The 26,213-nt window shown below is 44.9% G+C and overlaps 1 protein-coding gene across 1 annotated transcript in view; it reads right to left on the bottom strand.

The window, feature by feature from the left end:
• Positions 1-26,213, bottom strand: part of TMEM201 (transmembrane protein 201) — a 1,168,219-nt gene that overhangs the window by 1,046,199 nt on the left and 95,807 nt on the right. Inside the window, exon 3 of the mRNA XM_044063116.1 lies at positions 493-684. Within this exon, the coding sequence (XP_043919051.1) occupies positions 493-684 (192 nt within the window). The remainder of the gene's footprint in view (positions 1-492; positions 685-26,213) is intronic.

The following is a 26,213-nucleotide window of genomic DNA, read 5'->3' as shown; positions in this document are numbered from 1 at the left end:
ATGGTCGAGACCAAATGATCAAAGTTTTATGTTACAGAGCAGAACGGGAGATTTTCCCTTTTCCTCGCTGTAGTGCGATCATGGTGTTGCGATCATGGTGTTGGTATATTTAAGTAGCAGGGACGTAGGGGGGTGCCCGTACCCTGCAAAAACGTTGGGGAACCTGGTTTTGTTTTTGTATTTATTTTAGAACATCAAAGTTTTAAATCTTTGATCATATGGTCTCGACCACATGAAATTCGAAATTTTAAACCTTCGATATTCTGAAGTGAATCCGTACATACATATACTTATTTAAAAAACACAGCAACAATGATTCCACTATCACATGCAGACTCCTTTCCAGAGAAGTGTGCCAGTCTGAACTGGCAGGAAACTAGCAGGGCATGCTCAAATTGAAATGACAAGTCTGCACCATCATAATGTACCCGAACTGCTTCACCACTTTAGCGTGAATTTAATGGTCACACAGAATGGAGAATGGAGACTTACCTCGTCCCTTGGCACAAATGAAGCCAGCTGTTTAACTTTCAGGGTTTGGTAGTTGTTGCACTTCTTACACAGGAGAAGCTGGCTGTTCACCCACTGCTGCGGTTTGCTGCCAGATACAGTCAACACACCCGATGCCACGTGATTCAGGTTTTCCATGTACTGAGCAGGTATTGGCTTGTTGTAGTCTCCATTCTGTAAGTAACGTTTAATGAATGAAGTGCACAGCCACAAATGAGTAATGAGAGAAATTACAATATATAAAAAGTATACAAAGTTGGCAGGGCAGTCCAAGTACAAAAGAAAATATTTCTTGCACATCTACATTTAAAGGTGGATGAACTTCCAATACAACACAAGCAAAAAGTTAGTGCTCCATAGATTATATACATTTAACATCTGTTAAGGTAGACCCCACCAGAACTACAACCCTTCATCATGTGTGACCATCCTCACTCAGAGGATATTGTTGAAATGCAGGAGTTTTCCTTGTGTCATAATCATTCAGGGATAAAAATAACACATGCATCCTAGTATGAGTTTGACTTATGGAGTATTGCAGAGCCAGAAGAGATGGGGAGGGGGGGTTGAAGGCCCCCTTCAGTGCAGCGAGTGTCATCCTTCACTGCCCAGTTTGTCTGCCAATACATATTGCAAGGTAAAAGGGATGGGGTTGAACTGAAGGTAACCTATTGCTGTTACAATTTGCAAAAAAAAAAAGCCAAGAGTATTTGAATATTACAAACAGTTCAGAACGTATTACGTAGTTATAGCATTAAGTTTAACATGAAAGCCAAAACGCAATGGCCAAAGTAATGCATCTGCACCAAAAGAAAAGAAGAAGATTCCAGTTTAGGGCAAACAATGTGGCATTTCTTATGCACAAATGTACAATATTTATATTGGACAAATCTGCTGAGGATTATATTAAGTTGTTGGTTTACGGCAGATAAAGTTTAACTTATGTGAGGGTCAACTATGGCCTTTATCAAAAAAAAAAAAAACAGAAGCAGCTGGTAACAGTTTTTCAGATGTAAAGAAACTTCCCTGAAATCTGACGTATAATGTTAATTAGCATAAACCTGAATGTCATTCATCCCAATGGTTGAAGCAGCTTTTGAGTAGCTACACTGATTTGACAAAACTGAGGTTTTTGCAATGACAGTGAGTCGTCCAGTCTGCCTGCTTGTAGGTCATATGGGAAGGTTCCAAGCATTAGTTTATTTTTAAACGAGGTACAGCAGCTGCAATGCAGATAACAGAAGGCAGGCATAAGTTAGGATGGACAGGCAGTTGTTTGAATTGACCACTGCTCTGCCTTGCAAAAGAGAAGGGTGATCAATCCAGAAATCTTAATTATAATTTGCAATAATTAATGACTGAACAGAACTTTATGGGAAAAGTACGGCATTTACTGCCAACTATTTATGAGAGGTGAAGTGATTTGCGCAAGCTCTGAGCTGTTAAACAGCACTGTAACAAATTCTGTGCGCAGTCAGAGACGAGAAATCCATCAGAAGATGTAGATGAGCAGGTGAAGCAATACAAAACCAATTTTGTCATGGTCAAGCATGGACAGAGGAGCATCCCTGACAATTCTGGAGAGTTCCACACAGCATGTAATTAATTACTTCAGAGATGAAAAAAATAGTTGGTTGAGGTCATGCATCAGTAACCATACAAAGGGCTAAAGGCCTACTTTAACCAAGTCTAATTTTCATACATGCTAGTTCACATACTCAACTCTGCCAAGTCTGTCCTGGATGTCTGTCCCCACTCAGACATTATTGGGCCAAGAAATTTCAACCCCCCCCCTTTTGCCTACGAAGAGCCAGCTAAAGCAGTTAATGGAAGTTGAGGCTGTCACAACCAAGGCACGCACACATTTCAGTACACAGCAAGCCTACATGAAAACTCAAAAATATGTTTGTTTTTTGCGCTAATTTCCAGGCAGCAGACAGAATGAAAGGTGTGTTCAGTTTTAATAATTTAGCATGGACATCACAGCCAGACATGAACTTCATTACACAGAAGGCCTGCGTGATAAACTAAAAGACCATTAGCAAAACAAAAACATTTCTAATCTCAAAGCAGCAGATTACAAACTGAAGGTGTGGGTAGGCTTTTAAATTCAATATAGATTCCCTCCACCCACTTCCACTTTTAAAAGCAGAGGAGTTTTTATTTCTTAAAAACAAGCACAGTCTATAGATAGTATGTTTTACTTAATGCTTTTCAGTCTGAAGAATTAAACTCTCAACATGCTGAAAGTTACTAGTGGCAGAACCTCGAGCCCACCTTATTAAAATAAAACCGGTTCTGTTTTTTCTTTTGGTTTAGGAAATATGTTAGTTCAGGGCAATGAGCTACAAAAATAAAAACATTTCTGAAAATCCAGACAACAAAATGTCAACTGTGGTAGTCCTAGCCAAGATTCGTGACAAGGGCTCACTTCCTTTGGACTATTAGTTCAATGTCCCACATCTGAAGCAGTGAGATATTCAAAATACACAGCCCATTTTTTTTAAACCTATTACATGGGCTAGAATTCCATACAAGTTTAATGGGGAACACACAGCTCAAGTCAGAATGCTTTAAATATGTCCAGATTTGTACATCAAGCCAGTCTAAGATGCATGGAAACTTTTCAGAAGCAGATAAGGAAAGCTTGGTGCACCCTATTAGACAAGCTGCTGTCTAAAGCTTTCCCTTCCCCTTTATGGACCACTTTATGTACATCCCATCCATTCTTGAATTCCGGCTACATTTTTGGCCATAGATGTCACAAATGTTATCCAGGCATTTTTCTGGCCTGACCACAAACCCAGAGCTCAAGGGGGGAACACAGATCATGTTTGTTTCTTTCGGCTTTTCCCAGTTTAGGGGGTCGCCACAGCGGAACTCCGGTCCGCTAATGATTGGCAGTTGATTTTTACGTACCGGCTTGCCAGGCCTGACGCACAACCTTCAACGAAGGTACGCCCATTCACGCACATCTCCAAGCAGAAGACGCTCTAGCTGAGAATCGAACCGGACAGCGTCTTACTGTGAGGCGACAACGCTACCGCAGCACCACCACCGCAGGTTTGTAATGTGCAGAAACATGCAACAGGTTCTTGATGCAGCATCACTGACTTAATTACTGACCTCAGATGCCCAGAGACTCCACCAATCCTATTCCCCACAGCTCAGACTCAACTGGTCGCATGATTACCTTGCTTCCTGTTACCTAAATCGGACTGTGGTCACACACTGGTCAACTCATTCAGACTTAATGTGCCAGGCTCCGCCTCCCTTACACAAACCTTTAGATCAAGCTTGCCCTCTCTAAACCAATCTCTATGCTAAAAAACTCCCAAACCAAAGGAGAATGCAGGACTCCAAAAATAAGGAAAGGATGACCTCTAATGCATGATCATCTCAGATAGGGAGGTTTGGCATTACAAGCCAAGTCAAGGCAGGAAGTTTAAAACAGACAGAAAACAAGGCTCTATGGTTAAGTAGATAACTTTTGTATCAGATGTCTTCACCGTTTGGCTACAACCTGTAGAACAGAGTCCCCAGCCACGAAGAAATCCTCAGGAGAAACTAAGGAAGGATATTCCACAACATGGTAGAGCCAGATGAAGCCCTGGATCTTAACTAAATATTGATATAGGGAAACAAAGGCATAATGACCCATCCAAATAGCCGCTGCATAAACTTCATCCATTGATAGAAGTAGCCATAGCACTGGTAGAATTGCCCTTAAATTTGCCTGGCAGAGTCTTGCCTCTCAAGACATATGGGAACAAAATACAGTCCAGTAGCCACCTTGGCAATGTCACTTTAGGTACAGCTGTGTCCAGCCTACATTTTGAATAATATATTGGATTATCTAAATGTTTTGGTACAGTCCCAAATAAAATCTCAATTGCCTATACACATTCCCAACAATAAGTTATTCACTTTTAATGGAGACGCTCTGAGAAAACAGAACATTAACGGTTATTCTCCGAAGCTACTTCAGTCAAAAAAAGAGATTCACATGCAGATGAACCCCATCTTTGTAGAATACTACAAAAATCAGGAGCTTGCAACTCCAAAATCCTCCTTGCAAAGTAACAGCCACCAAACATAAGATCTTCAAAGACAAACTACTTGTAGTCTGATACAGCCCAGGGTTCAAAAGGAGGGCCTACAAAACAAACAGCAAATCCCAGGGAGGAACCACATCCTGAACTGGGGGAACGCAGCAAAAAAGTTCCTTTGGGAACATACTTGTAAATCTGGATACAAGGCAGGGGAACATTACCCCAGCCAACAAAGAAATTAAAAAAAATAGCTGCCAATTGCACCTTAAAATATTAGAAAAACTACAGCCTGACAAACAACTACACAAGAACATCTAGAACAGATTCTTAAGGGTCAGATACAGGATCAAGCCCTCAAGACTCCCCCCACAGCACAAAACATCTCCACTTACTAGAATATACTATCCTAGTCTAACGCTTTCGACATGAAGACATGCTACATCATGGCAAAGCAGGAGATGCATGGCCATCAAGGGAAGTGTAGAAACCATGTGGTTAGCTTAATAGGAAGACAGAGGCCCGCTGGATGAGAAAGGATATCCGGAATGGGATCTCGAACCCAAGGGGGTACTGCAGAAGAGGGAACCACATGAGGCCAAAAGGGTGCTATGAAATCAGTCGCTCTGAAGTTCCTCCAGAAGGCAGCCTACTGCAATCAGAGGAAGCAGGGGGGATAGGGGGATAAGCATACAGGAGTCCCAGTGGCCAAGCAAACAGAGCATCGCTGGGTGACTGTCCTGGGGGGGGGGGGGGCTAAGCTGCAGCACTTGGTGTTGGATGGGGAGGCACAGAGATTACAACATGGAGTATCACAGCTACGGAAAAAAAAAAATCAAGCTGCAACCCTCAATTTAGATACCACTCATGGAGAAGCAGAATGTTCCTGCCAGGGCTGTTGGCCAGAATGTTGGACTTCCTGGAATGTGCATTGCAACCAGAAACGGATGAGATGAAATCACCCATTGCCAAACCCTCGTGGCCACTCAGCAAAGAGGATAAGAACATGTTCCTCACTGCTTATTGAGATACCAGACATTGCCCACCTATATATATATAAAAAAAAAATCACACCTGTGAAGCATCCCGAAAAAGCCTGCAACAGGACGACAGCTCTCATCTCCAGAGCAAAGATGTGGATGTCTACCACTGCAGAAGACCAGGACCTTTTAACAGTCCTCCTCTCAAAATGCCCCCCAACCCAAGAAGGGAGGTGGTGTCTGCGGCCGAAGGATAAGGACAAATGGTCCGTTTACTTAAGTAGACTGCAACAACCATTGGAATTTGGTCAAAACACACTTGTCAATCTTATCAGAAAGTCCATTGAGTGAATCACGAATGGCCAAAGTACCACCTGGTTCCATTGCAGAACCCTCATATGATACCTGGGTTAGAGGAACCAACCCCATAGAAGCTGCAATATGGTCTAAGAGCTTCACAACTGCATGAGATGGAGGCTGTGAATGCACAAGAACCAACAGTGCCTGAAAGTGAAGGCCGATTACTCTGGAGCTTGGAATTCTGGCAATTTTTCTGCCTGTATCCAAGTGGCAACCTACGAAATCCAACATCTGAACAGGTTGCAGAGTCAACTTTAGACAAATGACCATAATGTCTAAGCAGTCGCACAGCTGAAGTAAGGTGTCCCTGGCTGTAATCAGAAACTCTTGTGGGGGGCAATAATAAGCCAATTGTCCAGCTAAGGAAAGACCTGGAAACTCTGCAGCCAGAGCCAAGCCACAACCACTGCCATGCATTTGCTGAAACAGAATGGCAGGGCACTGAACTGGTAGTGATAAACCCCCAGTTAGAAGCAAAGGAATACCTCTAGCTTTATATGATGGTAGGCATGCTTGAGGGCCATCAAGAACATCCAACTGCCCCTCCTCAACAGGAGAGAAATGGACTTCACCGTGACATACTGAACTTGGTCTGTTTCACAAAAGAATCCAAACATCCAGAATAAGCTAAAGATCCTTGTTCTTTGGTACCAAAAAGAATCTTGAGAAGACTCCAGATCAGTCTGGTGGGACCTCTTGGATAACTGTTTGCAAGCAGCTTGAGAATCTGCAACACTACTTGAGGTCTCTGAAAGGGTGAAACATCTTGAAGATGCCTGTAACAAAACCCTGGAATTTCTAGTATAGCCTCTGGGTATAAAACTCTAACAACCACACATCTTAAGTGATGGCATCCTAAGCTTCAGGAGGAAAACCCCAAGACCCCCCCCCCCCCTCCAGACTGCCTCCAGAGCAAGACAGTCTGGCAACCCTTCAGGGCCACTGAAAAGGTCCACCAGAAAAGGTTCCACAGAAGCTAAATTCTGCAGAACACCCCTGCCCTGCAGGCAGTCATTACGGTCCGCCCTCCAGAACTCTGGAGGAACCCACTGAAGGAGCATTCTGAGAAGACTGCTGCAACTTTCTAAGAGACGGACATTTGCCCCCCCCCCCTTTCCAATTCCTCAAAAAAAGGTTCACAGACTTATTGCAAAACACACTCCTACAGCAGACAGTCTTCCCTTCTTGTTCACTCCAAGAGTATTCTTCAATTTTGGGCCCAAAGAACAGCCATCAAAAGTAGTGAAAGGATGTCTTGCAGCAATCCATAAAGTTACATAACAGCATTCAAGCACTGCAACTCATGATGCCAGAGCCAGCCACTTGGCACACTCCATCAGCTGCATTACAAATAAGCAGCATGGAAACATTGGCAGTAGATAGTGTTTATAGACTCCAGTGCCTTTTGAATGTCTAGAAAATGCTGCATCTCAACATTCCTTGAAATTTCAGACACTAGATCACGATGCAGTCCAAGTAACAAATAGTCAAGTGCCTTCAACGTGAACATAGCAGAGGCATACAAGCACTTCCAATAAATGGTCCAAAGCCCAAAATTCTATGCACTTCCCTAAATGGTCCAAAGCCCAAAATTCTCCATCTGGGGGATGGACCAAAGAGCTCTCCTTGGAGATCTCCTTTTCGTTGGCCACAGTAACCCCAATCGTATCCACGGCCGGACCTTTATGCCAATACAGTCCGTCCTTGGGAGGAGCAAGAATTTTATTAGGCAGCTTCGGAATGGGCTCCACTATGTTAGACTCCTTCCATGCCTTCTGAGACACTAATTCTATAAGAATGTCTGGAGGGGGAACCACCCAAAGCTTGGATGGGCCAATGCTGAAGACCTCCAAAAATACTTACTCATTCAAAAAGGGAGAGAGAGTTGGTAGTCCCGTCTCCACATTGAAGTAGCTCCAAAAGATCAAACGAGCCATCATCCAGCAGAGGCTTACTGACCTCTAGAAAGAACAGTCCACAATCCTCCACAGGAGACTCCTGGGGGGGGGGGGTCAAGGTGATTACGCTGATGCTACCTCTTCCTTGAGACCTCCAGCTCCAGTGACACTGGAGGAGACATGAATGAGGCAGGAAGCTCCGCTATGGAAGTAGGTTGGAGACCAACTGGTGTAGGCTGTCCATGAGCAGGCTGATGTTGCAGACCCAGCTGAGAAAGGGAATGGAACACCAGCCAGAGAAACCCACCCCATCCCTTCGAGAACAGTCTCCACAATCAGAGCAGAAGCGGATGTTGGCCTCCCAGGATCAAGGGTCCCAGTACCCTGAGATATTAAAGGCACACCAGAGTCTGGGGCGGGGTGAAGCCTCAACCGGACATCAAGACTGGAGAAGAGCTGTTTAACATCAAAGCTCTGAGCAGGAGAGACTAACCCAAAGTAAAGACTGTTGACCCCAACCTGGAATCCCCACCCTCGACACCATAGCCCCGAGGTTTGGACAGCCCCAAAGTAGTGAGAGACCAAGGAGGGAGTCAGAAAAGATGGCAACAGCAGTCAGATCTCAGAGGGTGGGAAACTAGCTGGGCCAGATTACCTCTGATCCAAAGGGGCCAAGGGAGGAAGCCAGATGGATTTGAAGGTCCAGGAACCAGGCCAAGACCCAAAAGGGTTAAAGCCTAATTATTTCAGAGTCTGCAAAAAATAAAATAAAAAAAAGTGACAAAGATCTCATCAGCTGCTTCAAAATCAGAAGCTTTGAGACTGCCCCTCAACCTTGATGACCTGGCTGAAGAAGCCACCAACATGGGCATGGGGGACAGTTTCGATGACAATGAACCCATCTGCAGGAGCAGAGCTGGGGCAACTCTGAACTGGGGCAGGGAAGGCAAAGATTAGGTGACTGCTTTGGCAAGGTGGATGGGAAGAATGGGAAAGCTGTCCTACCAGAAAAAGCCTCCAAGTAAAAAGGGGCCAAGACTACTCTGAAATGGTGATGGAGCCTAGCTGGTGGTCAGCACAGAGGGAATCAGTTCATAGAACCCATGGCAGACACCATGACAAGCAGGACACCCAAAAGATGTGGTACCTGTGTGTCCAGCAAACCCAAATATAATGGACCCGGGACAGAAATGTAGTTGGTCCCTTTTCTTCCCCCTTGGATAACTTGAGACCCAAGAAAGATGCTTGTTAGACCCAATCTTCAAAACCAATGAAGCAGACAAAGAGCTAGTGGGAAGAAGACCTTTAAGGACCAACTTGCCCGGGACCCAAATCCCATGCAAATAGAGCACAAAGAGTCCAGGTGGGCAACTCCCAAATATATACACACATTTAATCACTTGCATCTTATGAAAGTTATGCCAGCTGACAATGCATTTATTTAAATCCTTTATCCATACCAGACTATTCTTGCTACTAATACTACAAGCAGAAAAAGCAACAAACCTATACAAAGCTAAACTAAGACCTTAACAAAAGGGTCAAAATGCTACACACAAGTAAATGCGGGAAGCCAATATATACACACAATAACACACCTCATAAAAACCAACCCAACTACACCACGCTATTAGAATCAGGATGAGGGAAAGCACAAACAAGAAAACTAGACTAAAGCTATTCCAAAACAGGATATGCTGAAGCAGAGTTGGACACAGCTGCTTGACTGGAATGGTGGCAAACTAAATTGTTGGGGGTGGAGCTTGGCAAACTGAAGCCTGAAGGAGATGGCTGGTGTTGAATACAATAAGAGACAGGTTGAAGCCAGATGGAGAAGACATCAGATCTAATGTTCAGTCTCAAAATGTTTTACTAAAACAAAAGGCATATCCCCTGCAGATATACCAATTCAATGGCACAACAGTGTCTTCCAAGACTCACCAGTGGAGGATGACTGTACGGATACCCACATCAAGCACCAAAATTTAGATGTACAGTGGAGTTTTACACCAGATTTGATCAAGATGTAGGTAGGTAGGCATCACCAAGGTTTTTTTTGGATTTCAATTCTGCTGTAGGCAGAAACAACAACACCTGCGTCATCTAGCTTTTAAGACCTACATCAGGTCTCGCTGCTGCTAGTATTTTTTTTTTTTTACTTTATCCTTTTTTTGACAGAGTTACTCCAACTAGGCTAGCAGCCTTTTTACAGCACAGACTAGAGGTCATATTTAAGAGACTAGAGGAAATCTGACCATGGCATCTAGAAACTTCACCTACCCTGGTAGGTGCTGTGGTGTTTTTTTTTTTTTTTTTTTTTTTTTTACAGCCACCTGAGCTACCACCAGTTCAGGCAGATGGGACATGTTTAATGTAACACCCACAAGAGAATAGATTCAGGAGTACAGTACACCCTCCAATGCTACACTGCAGTGACAGAAATCTGAAAATTAATTCACTCAGGAGAGAGAATAGAAGCCACAAACATCTGAACTTCCAGCACCAGAGTTACCTGAACTGCTCTCACATCTGTCACCTCATGGAGCATAAGGTAAACCCTTCTCCATGGTTGGGTTCTTGCTCAAGATGCATGGGTTTATATAAATATATCCTGTAGCTTGCAGCCTGTACAATTCATAACTTTTTTCCTCCCGTTTGGCTTTTGTTTCTACAAGGAATGACTTTTTGTCTTGGCCAACATTTACAGCTGTAAGCTAGCTGCCCTGCCTGACATGTGCATTTCCCTTTAACCCTCACAGTGGCTGCCATTCACTGAAGGTTAGCCCACGCCACTAACCAAACATATACTAGTGTACTACTTACACAATGTTACCAGGACCTACATCAGTTAAGCATTCTAGAGTGACAAAGGCACCATTACAACCAAAGGCTTTGGTAGTCACAAACTGCTGTCTACTACCACAACTCCTCTTGCTGGTTCCAGTTACCTTTTAAACCAAAAAAAGAAATACACACAGCTTACTTAATGTATCAGTATTTGCCTTAACCTTTAGTCTAGTGTGCATGTGTAGACCAGTTTACTCCATGCACCTCATGACTGGCTGCCCTGCTTTGTTTACCCTACCCCATACTATATTTTGGTTCCCCCATCCCACCCCACACTACACTTGTAGTTTCCAGACCCAGAAATTCCTGGGTCGCATACAAGAGGCAAAGGCACAGTCTCCGAGGAAGTGTGTGCTGAGCCATCTGGTACCAGGACATTAGAACAGCTGATGCTGCCTCCCTCTAAAGCGCCTGCAAAGTCCACAACAGTCCTGCCAGTGCTGTTACGGCAGGTGGGCATACACAGGACCCAGTGTCTGTCCAGCAACCTGCTAAACAGAGACTAAAGAAACCTGCACAGACAAAGGAGGCAGACACTGGAGTTCAATAAAAAGCCAACACTGGACCAGAAAAAAAAGTCAAGGAGGCATGAAGGGGCAATTTTAGACCAATAAGCAAAATGGAACTGATCCACCTAATCCTCAACAAGCAAATCAGATCCCTAGTGAAAACCTCCAAGGCCAATTGTAAATCAAAACTAGCCTCCATAATGAAGGGAGACCATAAAATCATCTTCAGTTACGTCAGGAACATCCGTGGCAAAGCCCAGGTTTGTTCCGAATTAGTACTGCACAGCATCACTGATCCTGCAGAGAAAAGGGAGGAGGAAACAAAAAAAAACAAGGACTGGAGGAAATGCCTTGCAACACAGCAGTGGCAAACCCTGCCCTGGCTCTAGGAAACAAAGGCAAATTATAATGCTTTGTGAAAGTGTGAACAGAAGACCATGCGGCAGCCTCCAAAAATGTCTTTAGTACGGACACCCATTAAAAAGGCTGCAGAAGTGGAAGCTGCTCTAATGGAGTGGGTCCTAACCCCTTGAGGAGGAACCCTGCCATGAAAGGAACAAAGTAATACAATGTGCAATCCATTTAGAAATGGTTTGCTTAGAAATAGCTTTGCCCTGAGCACCAGGGGCAAAACTGACCAATAACCGTGCTGATTTCCAAAGGTCCTTAGTCCGGTCCAGGTACAACCTGAGCTGCCTATGCACATAAAGAGAATATAGGATCCTTTCACCTCTATTTCGAAGATTAGGAAAGAAAGTAGGAAGGTGTATGGACTGATTAACAGTCATGACTAGAAACCGCCTTAGGCGTAAAGGAGGGGTTGGTTCTCAGAGAGACCAGATCTGCATGGAAAAGAAAAGGCTCCACAGCTATCAAAGTTTGCAACTTCGAAACCCTCCTTGCTGAAGTTATAGCCAAAAGGAAGGCAGTCTCCCACGACAGAAACCTGAAATCTGCACTGGCAGCTGGCTCAAAAGGAGGAAGAGCGAGTTTCTCTAGAACAAAATTAAGATCCCAGGCTGGAGTAGATGCACTTCTGGGAGGTTTTACGTTGCAAGCACCTCTGAGAAACATTTTCAGAGGATGAAAGAAAATGGGTTGCTCAAAGGAACAATGAGCAGAAATGGTGAAGCATGGATCTTGATAGAGGAAAAAGAAAAGACCACCCTGAAGCAAATCAGCCAGGTATTCCAGGATCAGAGGAAGGGTAAGCTGAGAAGAAGATTCCCCTCTAGACTGCAGCCAATGAGAGAATCTTTCCTATTTGCCAGCGTAGGACTTACTAGTGCTAGGCCTCCTGGCCTCCCTCAGCAAGTCAACCTCCTGATGGGAAAGGGAAGAAAAGGATGGAGTCATACAATGAGCCAAGCTGCCAAAGAGACTGAAGGAAGAAGAAACAGAATGAGTCACACAATGAGCCACACTGCCAAACGGAGAGACTGAAGGAAGAAGAAAAGGATGGAATCATACAATGAGCCAAGCTGCCAAATGGAGACTGAAGGAAGAAAAGAATGGAGTCATACAATGAGCCATGCTGCCAAATGGAGAGACTGAAGAGGAGGATGTAGAATGTTGCCCCCTTCCTGAGCCAAATATTTTGGCTTAAGAGGAAGATGCCAAGGAGGAAATTGGGAGAGACTGCGAAGCAGTGGATACCAATGCTGTTTGGGCCAGTCCGGAGCTATGAGAATTAGTCCTTGGTCATTCGTCCCTGATCTTCAATAATACTCTGGGAAGAAGAGGAAGAGGAGAGAAGGCATAAACTGACAGCAGCGTCCAAGGAAAGGACAGAGCATCCACTCTCCAGGCTCTGCTGTGATGCTGTCTGGTGCAAAAGAACAGGTAGAAGATGGTTGTCTGGGGAGGAGAAAAGATACACCTAAGGTGTGCCCAAACGTCGAATGATGCTATAAAAGACTGCTCTGTTCAGTTGCCACTCGTGAGGATCCAGGGTCTGTCTGCTCAACTGGTCTGCCAAAACATTAAGCCTCCCTGGAAGAAAATGAGCTAGGAGATGCAGGCTCAGGGATGCTGCTATGGTCCAAATACTCATGCTCTGTCTGCACAGGAGGTAAGAACGAGTCACTCCCTGCTTGCTGATGTACCACATGACTCTGGTCTTGTCTGTCCTGACGAGCAGAGTTCCTGGAGAAAGAAGATGCTTGAAAGCTGGTAAGGCCTGCTTGAACTGCTATAAACTCCTTTAGCTTTATGTGCAGGTATATCTGCTGGGCATTCCAACGTCCCTGTATGCATCTGCCATTCAGGGGAGCTCCCCAGGCATAGTCCGATCAGTCTGTGGTAAGAACGTGAGTGAACGGGGGTGGGCGAAAAGGCATGCCTTTGTTTTGTAGACAGGCCGTCACCCACCATAGAAACTGTCTGCAGACATGAAGCAGAGGAATTCTCATATCCAGGTCCTGTGTGTGTTGACACCAAAGTTCTTGAGATACCATCATATGTAGTCTTGCATATGAAATCATAAGAATGCAAGAGGCCATACATCCCAGAGGTTGCAGGGAGCTGGGACAGGCCTGCCAAATCCTTGAAGTAAACTGAAAGAGTTGCCTTTTTCTCCTGGGTGAGATATCTGGGTGGCTGTTTTCAGACTCGCTCCCAGGAATGTTATCTCCTTGGATGGCACCATTTTTGATTTTCCCTCATTGAGAGTGTAACCCAGGGAAGAGAGAAGAGTCTTTACAAATTTTAGATCCTTTAACAGCTATTCCTGAGAATTTGCTTGAATTAGACAGTCGTCCAAGTATGGATAAATCTGAATTTTCTTCTGCCTGCAAAAAGCAATGACTTGAGCCAGGCACTTTGTGAAAACTCTGGGAGCAGTAGATAAGCCAAAGGGCAGCACAGAGAATTGATAATGTTGCTTGCCTACTCTGAAACTAAGGTACTGCCTGCAACTTTCCCTGATAGGGATGTGCAGATAAGCTTCTTTGAAATCCAAAGTTACCAGCCAGGAGTCCTTTTCTAACACTGGCAGCAAATGATGCAGAGTGAACATTTTGAACTTTGGAATTACCAGAAAAGAGTTCAAAATGGATAAATCTAGGATAGGATGCCAGGTGCCTTCTTTTTTTGGAACTAAGAAAAGTCTGGAATAGAAACTCTGGCCTACCTGCTGAGCAGGAACTGATTCTATTGCTCCCAGATGTAAGACAAAATTTGCTTTTCTACTTCTGCTCTTTGGTTTGGAGGAGTGTCCAGGAATCCTTTGGGTACTGGAAATGTGTGGAAAGAACCTGTGCCCTAGGGATACAATTCGGAGTACCCATTTGTCGTCTGTGATGGTGGCCCATGCATTTGCAAAAAGGGCCAACCTTCCTCCTAAAGGACTCTCTGGGTAAGCAAGAACAGGCAGAAGTTGGAGTCAATGAGAATGTTTAGCCTGAGATGCAGGCTTGGAACTTCCCGCCTTTGAAGAGGACGTATGCCAATACTTAGACCCCAACCTGCCCCCTACAAGATTTGTATCCTCTAGTCCTAGAACGGTTCTGTCTGCTGGTATCAGGAAACACACTTAGGATAATTCCTGCTAAAGCGAGAAGGATGGACTTGCAGAAAATCTTTAACGGTTTGCATAGACTTGGCCTTATCCTCCATCATCTTGAGCACTTCCTCTGCTTTGCTGCCAAAAAGACTATCCTTATGCAAAGGTACATCTAAAAGCTCAGCCTTGACAGGCTCTGGAAGGGGCTGTCCCCTGAGGCTCTGGAAGGGGCTGTCCCCTGAGCCAAGCGTGCCTTCTAATAACAGAGCCAGTACCTGTAGCCCTGCAGGAGGCTTCTAGAATGTAAAAACCACAATGTAAAGAATGTTTGTTGACAAGACTGGCAGAATTCAGTAAATCCTGCATATCCTTACTCTCTGCCAAGAGAGGCACACTTGCAATCCTATACTTAATAGCCTTCAAGGTGTGTTGCTGGTACTTAAGCATACGAAAAAGACAATTAGTAGAACTAACAGCAAGAGTAGCAGAGGTATAAACTTTCTTACCCCACCTATCTTGGTTCCTAAATTCCCTTTCGGAACAGGATTTTTGGTAACAGTGACCTGAACTCCTTTAGGGCCTTGAGAAATAACCTCTGGATCAGCCAACGGATTCCTGAAAAGAAACAAATGAGAATCAGGGACTCTATAGTACCTGTCAAGTTTCCTGAGAGCAAGAGGAACCGAACATCAACCACTTCCAACACTGGAGGAATAGCCAGAGGCTTATGCTGAGGCAAATCCAAAAACTCCCTAATCCTCTTAGATTGAATACTCTCAGGGAGCATTTTTAAATGGGAAAGTCAGGATTAAATGGGAAAGTCAGGATTATCCCCAACGTATCACCAAAAGAGAAATCCTCTGGAGGAGAAGCAGAAGGAATGGACTTCCTCTACATCTGAATCCTCAAAAGGAGAAAGAACCTGGGAAACTTCCTCTTCATCAGCAGAAATGCTAGAAGAATCAGAACCAGAATAAGATTAAGCCTCAAGAGAGACATCCCTACCCCTTTTGGAAGGAGGAGGCTGTGAACCCCTAATAAGAGAGTCAAAAGGTAATTAGCCATTCTAACCATTTGAGATGGAGGAGAATGAGAGTAAACTGGAGCCTAATTTTTTTACAGGCTTACGACTGGAAGATTTATCTACAAGTCTGAAGGACTCAGGCGGCCTGGCAACCGCCGACATCGCAGCAGAAGTATTTGGCAAGAGCTTGTTGTCCAAATGAAGAAAGGAGGCCTCTGAAACCAGAGCCAGCTTAGCGGCCCCAGATCCAGCTAAAGGAGGTGACAGGTGGAAGGTCAGAAGACAAAATGCAAGCTGGAGGTCTGGGGAACTCAAATGGTCTCAACTGAGGCCTGCGGTTGAAATTTCGCAGGCTGCAGGGGCTGCAAAGGCACCTCACTGGCTACGGCAGGAGCCATGACCAACTTATCATCCAAGACTTGACCCACTGAAGCCTGTCACGGTCTTCATCCTTACGCTTCTTAGGGATATCCTAAGCCTGAAGACCAAAGAACGCCATACCGACAAACTTTGGCCAAACTCCAAAATGTTTAGCTAAAAGCTTAGCCCGACGACGAATAGTACGCGGATTAAAGGAAGCACAGAGATTACATTTAGGAACATCGTGATCAAGGCCTAAACAAATACAATAGGAATGAAAATGTCTATGGGGAAATCTACTTTCCACAGGTAAGACAATTAACTTTTTCTGACATTCGTTAAGGCAAGAAAAGAGGGTCCCCAACGGGGTACTTCGCTGTAGAGGACTTCAACTTTGTAGTCGAAAACAGAAAAGGTAAACTGCTGACCGGCAATCGTTCAAAACATGCTTCTGCTTCGGGCTCCGCGGCAAGGAAGACTGAGGAAGTGACGTCATCTGCCTCCTTTTTGTATCGAACGTTTTGACATCCTTTAAACAGATGACACCTGATGCCATTTACTTACCTTTGGTATTCTGGCCGATCGGGGACTACCTGGAGCCGGATAACCCATTGGTTAGGACTGCGACAGTGAAACACGAACATCTGGCTTAGCCATTGAACACCCTATTCAGCCACAGCCCAACTACTGGCTTCATTCCAGCAGAATGGAGAATCGCCATTGTCATCCCCTTGCACAAAGGTGGTGCCACTACTGACCCTGGAAACCATCACTCCATTAGCTTGACATGTCTGATCTATAAAGCCATGGAGTGCATTATGGATCTCAAACAAGGACATAGGCAATCTCCAGGCACTTGACCCCACCACGTTTGGATTGGTCAAGGGAAGATCTTGCCTGTTGAACCTGGCTAACTTCTTTGAGACGGTCATCAAGGCCTTGGATGAGGGTAAGTCAGTACATACAGGTTACCTGGACTTGGAAAAAAGGCCTTTGACACAATTCCCCACTTGGGCATCATCGAAACCAACAACTTGGCGTAAATCCCTCTCATCAGGTTGGTGGCCAATTGTTTCATAGACAGAATCCTCAAAGTCAAAATAGGCACCTCCACCTCTGATAGATCTTTCACTAGTGGAGGTCCCCAGGGATCTGTTCTGGGACCCCTACTGTTTGGCATCTATTTCTCAGTGGTACAGGCAAAGACAAAAGGCCTGTGGCTGACCAAGTTTGCAGATGACCAAGATGAGTGCTCCCACTGACTCCCCAAACAATGTTAACATACTTCAAGAGGGTCTCACAGCAACTAATGACTAGTACCAAAGTCATGGCCTCAAGTTAATGCAAAAAACTGCATCATACCATTCGTCAAACAGGACCCCTACTGATTACCACAAACGGCAAACCCCCAAGCACACAACCTGTGGTGACAGAACTGGGCACTCAGGTTGATAACCTCACACACTACCATCATGTAGCGACAGTGGTCAGAAAAGCTTTTTGACTTGGTTCATCTCATAAGTAAAGGGATTGCATCCAGAAAAAAAAAAAAAACGGTTATTACCTCTCTAAACCAATAATTGAGTACAACAACCCATTTGGGACATCTCTCCAAACATCTGCACCAGCTGGAAAGGCCACTGAAATACCACAAAGAATCCATGGCTTCCAACTGTCCTATGCAGACAGGCTCAAATCATTATCACTCGACCTGGTGTTGTACAGATTGCTTTTAGGCGAGATGCACATCACCTCTGAGCAATCTCGGTCCCTACCCTACTAGAGATGCTCCACATCCATAAGTCTAACGCCTCACGCACTACCCGCTCAAAAGATCGGAATCAAGTATGTGACATTAACAAAAACTGCTGAACACACAGGTTTGCCTCCCAGAGGTTGCCCAGTCTGCAGTAGACTTCCCATACACAGAGCACCTCGCTGACCCTCAAGAGCAAACATGAGTGGATGGGAAACCACAAATTTGTCTCAGGGGTTCCACCTGTGTCCCTCACTGACAGGGGTGACAGGTGCTGACTGAGGTTTCTTTTTGGGGTTAAACTTGGCAAGGCTTGTAAGGGCCCCAGGGCTACTACCTAGTAACCTCCTAATGACACAGGAGACAAGTTTACCAGGTGGTGTTCTAGCATTTATGGATCTAATTTTGTCAAAGAAAGGTTTTAGGACAATTGCCTTTAGTGCAGAAGACTGTGGATTCTATTTCTATACCCAGTTGATGGATTGCCAATAATGTACTGCAGCATAAAGGGAGTGCTGCACTTGAGTGTACGGACCTTCAGATGAGATGTCATACTGGAGGATCTGCCTCAGTTGGGGATGGCTCAGATGGCCAGTGGTAAATACTGAAAAAAAAAAGAGTGGGGGAAGTTCCCTCATGCCCCAGCCAAACTGTCTTTTATGGACAAGAGCAATCAGTAAAATACTCAAGGCATAGTCAAAAATCCATGCCATCCTCTTGCCCCTGGGGTGATATTTCTGATAAAATTGGGTTACATTGGCTAGGCTTGTAAGGGCTCTTAATTCTCCTATGAGCCTATTTACAGAACTAAATAAGGTTTTGTCTGGTAACCAAGAGAACAAACCTGCAGAGACAGGGAAGGAGACAGGTGATGCCTTCTGAGGCTACCATTGAACTCTTAGGGAGTCATCTGTCTTCACTAACATTTTGTAGCAGAAGGTGTGGCTTGAAACCCAACCAGTTTAGCACATTTACTCTAAGGAAGACTAGAGTAGAATTCAGGAAACTAATCCTGTAGTTACAGCTAGCCAATAATTTAACATTTGTTGACTGGGAAAATCCGACTAGAACAGAGTCTATTTTCAGCAGAGGCCTGGGGAGAAACGCTCCAGGCACGTCTTTGGAATGTGGGAGGAAACCCCAAGTACCCACAGGAAGCCCATGCAAAACACAGGGAGGACATGCAGTTTCCGCACAGACAGTACCCCTGCCGAGAACTGAACTGGAGAATCTCTTGGGTGTGAGGCGACATTAAATGCTGCACTACTGCACCGACCCCCAAATCAGTATGTCCTTGTATTAAATACAGCTAGGCTTTAGTCTGAAAGAAGGTCAGAGTTTAAAAAAAAAAAAAAAAAAAAAAAATAAAAATCTAACTAGACATTGTTCCTGGGTAACCCCTGAAAAAAGAGACTGCATCCAGTGGCCTACAAGTTGAACAAATGAGTGGCATTATTACAACTGCTGTATAACAGTTGCATTAAGTATTTTTTATGCTTATGTTTTGCATTTTAATAGCTGGGTTTATATGCATTTATTATTGCGGCTTAATATTAGCCTTTTAGAATTTTTTAAATTTTGTGGAGCTTTACTCCCCAGGCCTCTGCTGAAAACTGGTTCTTGTCCAGTTGGACTTTCCTGGTAAGCAAATAGGTCGATAAAATATTCAAGGAAGTTGTTGGAATTTTAATTGATGGCATGTCATTTGACCATTCATACTAGTGATGACTTCAAACAAACTTTATAGGTGTCTATTTGGTTCTCAAAGAGGTCTTTATTGACAAGTGCTTAACCAATAAGTCTTTTGTTCGGATTAGAAGCAGTCGGAATATTTTTTTTAAACCGTGTGCACCACTTTTATAGATTTTATGTACACAAGGTACCTACACAAATGTGGGATCAGACCATAGACCTATGCAAAAATAAATAAATAAAAGTTACACACTGTTTTGTTAAAGGTTAAGCCAATGGCCACCACTCGGCAAGGTCCAATATCCTCCCACCAGATTTCAGATCACAAGAGACTGCCGTACCCCAAACCTGCAAGACATACAAGCACAGCTTCATAGTTCACTTCAGACACCTGATAAGAATGCAGTAAAAACACTGTCCCCATCCACTTGTAAGGGGATAGTAGTTAAAAACTGCTTCAGACTTCAGCATAAGGGTCATGCACTCACCTCCCAAGCAAGCAGGCACACACTCAATGTCAGTGAGTACAGCAGTTCAGTAGATAAGCTCACAGCTCTAACTACCGATTTCACATGCTCGCCATGTCTGAATTTCCTTCTACCTTCCTCTGGTAGTTAACGCACTGAATTAAGGTTATGAGCAGTTAAACTGTTTCCTATACTCCGGGGTTCAATTTTCACAGCCTCCATTTGACTAATGTATGACTTGCGATTAACCAGACAAGACCATGCTCTGGGACAACAGCTAATATGTTAGGATCCTCAATGGTCTGGAATGGATGCCAACGGACTATGAAATCATGAATGGATACGGAAGCTAGGACAAAGCCATGGAGTTGTTCCTCCACAGAAAGTTCTAGTTGCCACTAGAAAAAAAAAGGCATGTACCGAGATTTGCCACATACATTCTGAATGATATGTCAACAATGCAAGCATTGATGCCTGTGCAGAAATTCTAAAGTGGATACAAAATGGGTCAGCACAGGATCATCCTGCCAAACCAAAGTCCTCAGAGGGCACAGCATAAAACTAAATCTGCAATTCAACTGTGACACCCTTGCTAGGAAATTCTTTAGAGTACAAATGGACTCTCCGTGACAGCAACAGCACCCGCACCACCATTCTGCTGGATCAAGAACATAGAAACAGTTACTTGCATAAAAAGTCAGAAATACATCCTCGACATAAGTGAGACCTTGTATCACCAAATATTAATAAATTTAGTAACAGGTACTCCACTAAACAACCCCAATGCCCTAAAAAATGCACAGTGCAGAGAGACAGATATGCCACTAAATCCAAAAATTGACAGAGCTTTTCTAAGGAACAGAGGGACTTCTGTACCCCTCCTTTATTCATGCACCCAACTGCAGAAATTGTCCTGATCAACAAAAAGCAGCAGTGGTTATAGAAGTGAGAACCAAGAAAAAGAGAATAAAACTACTCTCCATTTACTCATTCATATAGCTCCATGTCAGCTGGGCCATGTGGCAGACTTGGTCCTCTACTCAATTAGTACAGAAATGTTAGCTAAAAAGCTTTATTTACCATTTGTTAACCAGGTAAGTGGACTGGATCAGAGACCCCTTTTGGCAGTGACTCATGCTGAAGAAGCAATAAACGGTGCAAGTGTATAACTGAAGTTAGTCTATATCTGCAAAGCTCAAAAATGTTCATATGCAGTTACTGCACATTTGTAATGCACAGAGCACTGTTATACCCCACTACTGTGAAGACAAACCAGTTAAGTACTTCTGTAACGTAACACCCAATCAAAACATTTTTTAAAGCACTCCGGCTTAAGATCAGGTGTTGCAAAACGCAAGAAAACTGCACTGGCATGCAAATGACAGCGGCAGAATTGGGGAAAAAAAAAAAGCTTTTTGTTAGAGTTAGGGAAGGAAAAAGAGTTATGTACTCATAACGTTACATCGGAGTAGTTATACTTCATTTATTTTCAACCCATGGTTATTCATATCGGATCAGAGACTGCCACATCACCAACATCTAATCTGAGCTCCAAGCTCCTCCCCCCATCCATAATGCCACTCCATCTCCTTCCTTCAAAGTATGCTGAACCAGGAAACATAAGCCCGACCAACTCACCTTACCATTAGCAACACATAGCTAAACCAAGTATCATTTGGAGAGCCACAATGTGTACCTCTCCTATATGTCCAAACAGGACCAGAGTGATAAGGTCCAGGGGAAGGAGGGAGGGATGTTTGAAGACAAATGAAGTACAACTACTCAGATGGAATGTTATGGTGAGCACATAACTTCTTTATCTGAAGTGGTTTAGTTCATTTGATCTTGAAGCTGTGGGATAGAGTCCCCCAGCTACCAACATCTGGGTGGCCCTCATGAAGAATATTTCGGAGCACCGTGGAGCCAGATGATGCCCTACTCCTGGACACTATATCCAATTTGTAATGGGAAATGAAGGTATGAGAAGAGGACGAAGTAGCTGTAGAACAATCATCCAGTGATGCCCTAGACCAGAAAGCCGCTGAAGTTGCCATAGATCTAGTGGAATTGGCTTTGATCACACCCAGAGGATTGGGAAATCCATCTAGCAATGGTGGCTTTGGAGACTGGTTTACCTAAAAATGGTTTGGAATAAGACAATTGATTGGATTTACGGAAAGGCTTCGTTCTGTGTAAATAGGATCTCAGTTGTCTGTGCACATCTAATAAGCGTAACTTGTATTTGCCCTTGTTTTTGAAATTTGGGAAGAAAGCCAGAAGATTTATAGTTTGGTTAATATTTTCAGAAGCCACTTTAAGAAGAAAAGAAGGGTTCGTGCACAGGGAAAACCCAGTCCTTATAAACCACCATATATGGAGCTTTGATGGACAAAGCTTGAAGCTCCAATACCCTCTAGTCTGAAGTAATTGTCGCCAAACAGGCAGTTTTCCAAGAAAGAAATTGCAAATCTAGTGTCACTCTTATTCAAAGGGTGGGGAGACTAAAGCTTATAAGACAAAGGTAAGGTCCCAAGGAGATGTTGGATCTTTCACTGGAGGTTGTAGCATGAAGGTTCTTTTAAGGAAGGTCGTGCAAATTCTAGATGAGGCTAAGGAAACCATGATATCCCCCACATGGAAGTTCGAAATGGCAGCCAGTTGGACTTCAATGGTGGAAGAACTAGCCCCTTGATGAAAAATATCAGATAAAAAGTCCAGAATAGTCAGGATTGGAGCCGTAAAGGGATCTATATTCCATTGAGGCACCCAAATAGAGAAGCATTTCCATTTGCTATGATATACCTTTCTGGCAGAAGACTTATGAGCCACATTATTAGAACTCTCGGTTTGGCTTCTCCAGTTAGTGGAACTGGAGCAGCCAAGCTGTAAGCTTCAGACTTGTCCAGGTCTGGGTGAGGAATCCCCGAGGGATGAGAAAGGAGATCCAAATCCAAGATCCATGGTGGAACTACTAGGAGAGACCAGAGAGAGGGGAACCAGACTTGGCGAGGCCAGAATGGGGCAATGAGGATTACAGAGTTCCCCAGCCTTCGAGCTTTCTAAAGAAACTTCGGAATGAGAGGTAACTGGAGGATAAATAAAGACCAGGAGGCCAAGCATGAACCAGTGTGTCTCTGGGGACTTCCCCCTGAGGAGGGTTTAGAGCGAAGTACTCGCTGCACTTCGCGTTGGAAGGAGATGCGAAGAGACTGCAGCAAAGCCAGCCCCACTTGAAGCTCTGCTCTGCTACTAAAGGATTCAGAGACAACTCGTAAAGCATCAGAACTGTCCTGCTGAGCCTGTTCGCTAAAATGTTGACCATCCTGGAATGTGCATTGCTACCAGAAATCTACCAGTTGAAACCACCCATAACCACACTCTCATGGCTTCTCGACAAAGAGGGTCAGATCTGGTTCCGCCCTGCTTATTGATATACCAGGACTACTGACATTTTCTCTGACTGGATGGCAATAGTCCCCCAGAGGAAGATAGGCATGAAGGGCCTGCAACGCTAGAAGAACCGCCCTCATCTCCACCAGGACAATGATATGCAAATTGGTCTCAGACATGTCCAAGTGCCTTGGATGGCCCTTCCCGAACAGTATCCCCCCCACCCCAGCTGGGAGGCATCCGTGGTCATGGGGAACGATGGAAGAAAGGGATGTCCTTGGAACAGATACGGGGAGCGAATCAACCAGATGAGTTAACTCTTTGCAGGCCCATTATATCCATATTGGATGGGATAAAGGTAAGACCAGGAGGGACCAATGAACCACCAATGTCCACTGGAGAACTCTCGTATGAAGATGGGTGAAGAGCAAGAGGTTGATGATGGCTGCCATGGAAACAAGGGTCTGAAAAATTGTGGCTGCTGAAGGGTTGGAGGACTGAAGAACATAAGACGTGAAGTTTGATTGTTTATCCTCTCTGGGATGAGAGAGTGTCATTTGAATAGTATCTAGTCAAACTCCAATGAAATCTAATCTCTGAACCGGGAACAGGGAAGATTGGCTCAGGTTGATCGTGATACCTAGTCTCTCTGCAAGGAGGTAGTAGTAATCTCTGGCTTGACACAGTAGACTGGTAGGGGCAGCAAGGAACCAAAAGTCCAGGAAGGGGTAAACTTGGATTCTCTGCAGCCTCACATGGGCTGCTACCACCACCATGACTTTGGTGAACACCCTGGGGACTGTGGTGAGACCACAGGGTAGAGCCCTGAACTGATGATGATTGGCTCCCAGCCAGAAGCAAAGAAACATGCGAAAGTGCCTGTTCATCTTGATATTCTACATCCTGGAGGTCGATCAAGCGCATCCAATCAGATAGGGCAGAATAGCCTAGAGCGTGGCCATCCGGAATTTTTCCTTGGCTACAGACAGGTTTCAAAATGGATAGATCCAGAATGGGTCTTTGGTCTCCTATTTTCTTTGGCACCAAAAAGAACATGGAATAGATGCGCAATCTGGATGGACCTGGGGGTATGGGTTGGATGACTCGTTTGCTTAGCAGCTTTCTCATCTCTAATGCTGCTTCCTCCCTCTGTGCGGGTGGAAAATCCGGGAGGAGTTTTGGTAGGGTAGGTTGTGCAAGAAATGGAATGGATGATTTTTAGCACCCAATTGTCCGATGTTATGGACTCCCACTCCGTTGGGTGTAACAAAAGACAGCCCCTGACTGCCTCCAGAGAGGAGCAGTCAGGCAACCCCTTAAGAGATGCTGTGTGGGTCTGTCAGAGAAAGGTTTCTAAAACCCAAAGTTCTTTAAACCCCCTCTGCCTATGGAGGAAGAAGAGTCCTGAGTGTCCCGGGAGAACTGAGATTTCCAGAACCATATCTTCTTCGCCCCTCATGGATTCCTTGAGAAGGATCTCGAGGGGGCGGAGAAGCGGATTTGGATGGCAGTGTCTTCCCGTCCTTCACTCTGGACCAGAGTCTCATGTACAGACTTCCCAAACAGGGAAAAATAATCATAGGGAGCATTCTCAAATGACGCCTTGAAGGATTCAGAGAACTCAGGCATGTTGCCTCATGGCAATGCTGGAGTCTGCTGCCCTAGCTGTTCCTTCTGTGGCATGGGATAGGAGGTGCATGAACATATTCGCAACCGCTTTCAGAGAGGCCATGCATGCAGAGAACATTTTCTTACCCTCTGCTGACGTAGTGTCTGGGGGTGACTCCGTGACTTCCTTGACTGATGCGCTGCAGTCTGATGACATACTCCATGTAGTTCAGCTCCCTTATGGTGAAGGTGGCTGAAGCATCGACTCTCTTCCCCAAACGATCCATCATCCACGACTCCCAGTCAGGAGGATGGACCATACAAACTCTTTCTTGGTGGCTGCTGCCACCACCACAGTGTCTACGGAGGACCTTACTCCAAATGGTTCTGTCTGAAGGGGGAATAAGAATTTTATCTTGTCTTTTTGGGATTAGCTCCATGGTGTCCAGCTCCTACCACGCTCTGGAGGTGATAAGGTCCACTAGTGTATCTGCAGGAAGGGCACCCAGGAGGTAGATGGGCCCGTGCCAAATGCCCCCAGGAACACTTACTCGTCTTGGGTTGTTTTTTGGTGGACCGCCCCCCTCTTTGGCATAGGGGTTCCAGGAGGTCTCCAAAGGAGTCATCTTTGGGGGGGTGACCTGGGGGAACCTTCCCCTTCCTCCAAGTCAGTGTGGGACTCTGGAGAAGAATCCAAGTGCCTCCTTTTACACGTTTGCTTGCGAGGAACCTCCTCAATGGGACTCAGAGGGACTCTCAAAATGTTTTGCTCTTCCCTAGTGGGTGCTCCCTGGGGCAAGTCAAGCACGGGCTGTTCCCGAGATGACAGGAAAGTTAGTGCCATATCCAGAACAGAGGGAGTCTGGACAGATTCCGAAGAGGAAATTGTCAGGAGTCTTGACCCACTCGAGAAGACAGTCTCCACCACAAATGTCAAAGGAGAGTGGACATCCTGTGAAACGAGTGATGCAGCCACTCCCCTCTGGTCCAACAGGGGAGCCAGAGCCGAGCTTCCTGGAACAGAGATACCTAGGGGAGAGACTGCACTCAGACAAACTGAGCCAACAGCGCCCCCTTGGATCTGACGCAGAGGCTATGGCTCAGAGAGCTCGGATCAGATCCAGTCAGATCTGACCCGCTCAAGGCAATGGCTGGTGTAGAAGTACAAGGTACCATTGGCCCAGACCTCACGACCCCAAGAACTCTCGGATCCACAGACTCCAAAAACAGAGGGTTGGGTCAGAGAAGGAGCTATGGGGGT

This window comes from Protopterus annectens, chromosome 2.part1, assembly GCF_019279795.1.
Source record: "Protopterus annectens isolate FY-2018-M chromosome 2.part1, PAN1.0, whole genome shotgun sequence".
Lineage (NCBI taxonomy): Eukaryota > Metazoa > Chordata > Ceratodontiformes > Protopteridae > Protopterus > Protopterus annectens.
The sequence above is the reverse complement of the archived record's forward strand: the minus strand, read 5'-3'. Positions and strand labels throughout refer to the sequence as shown.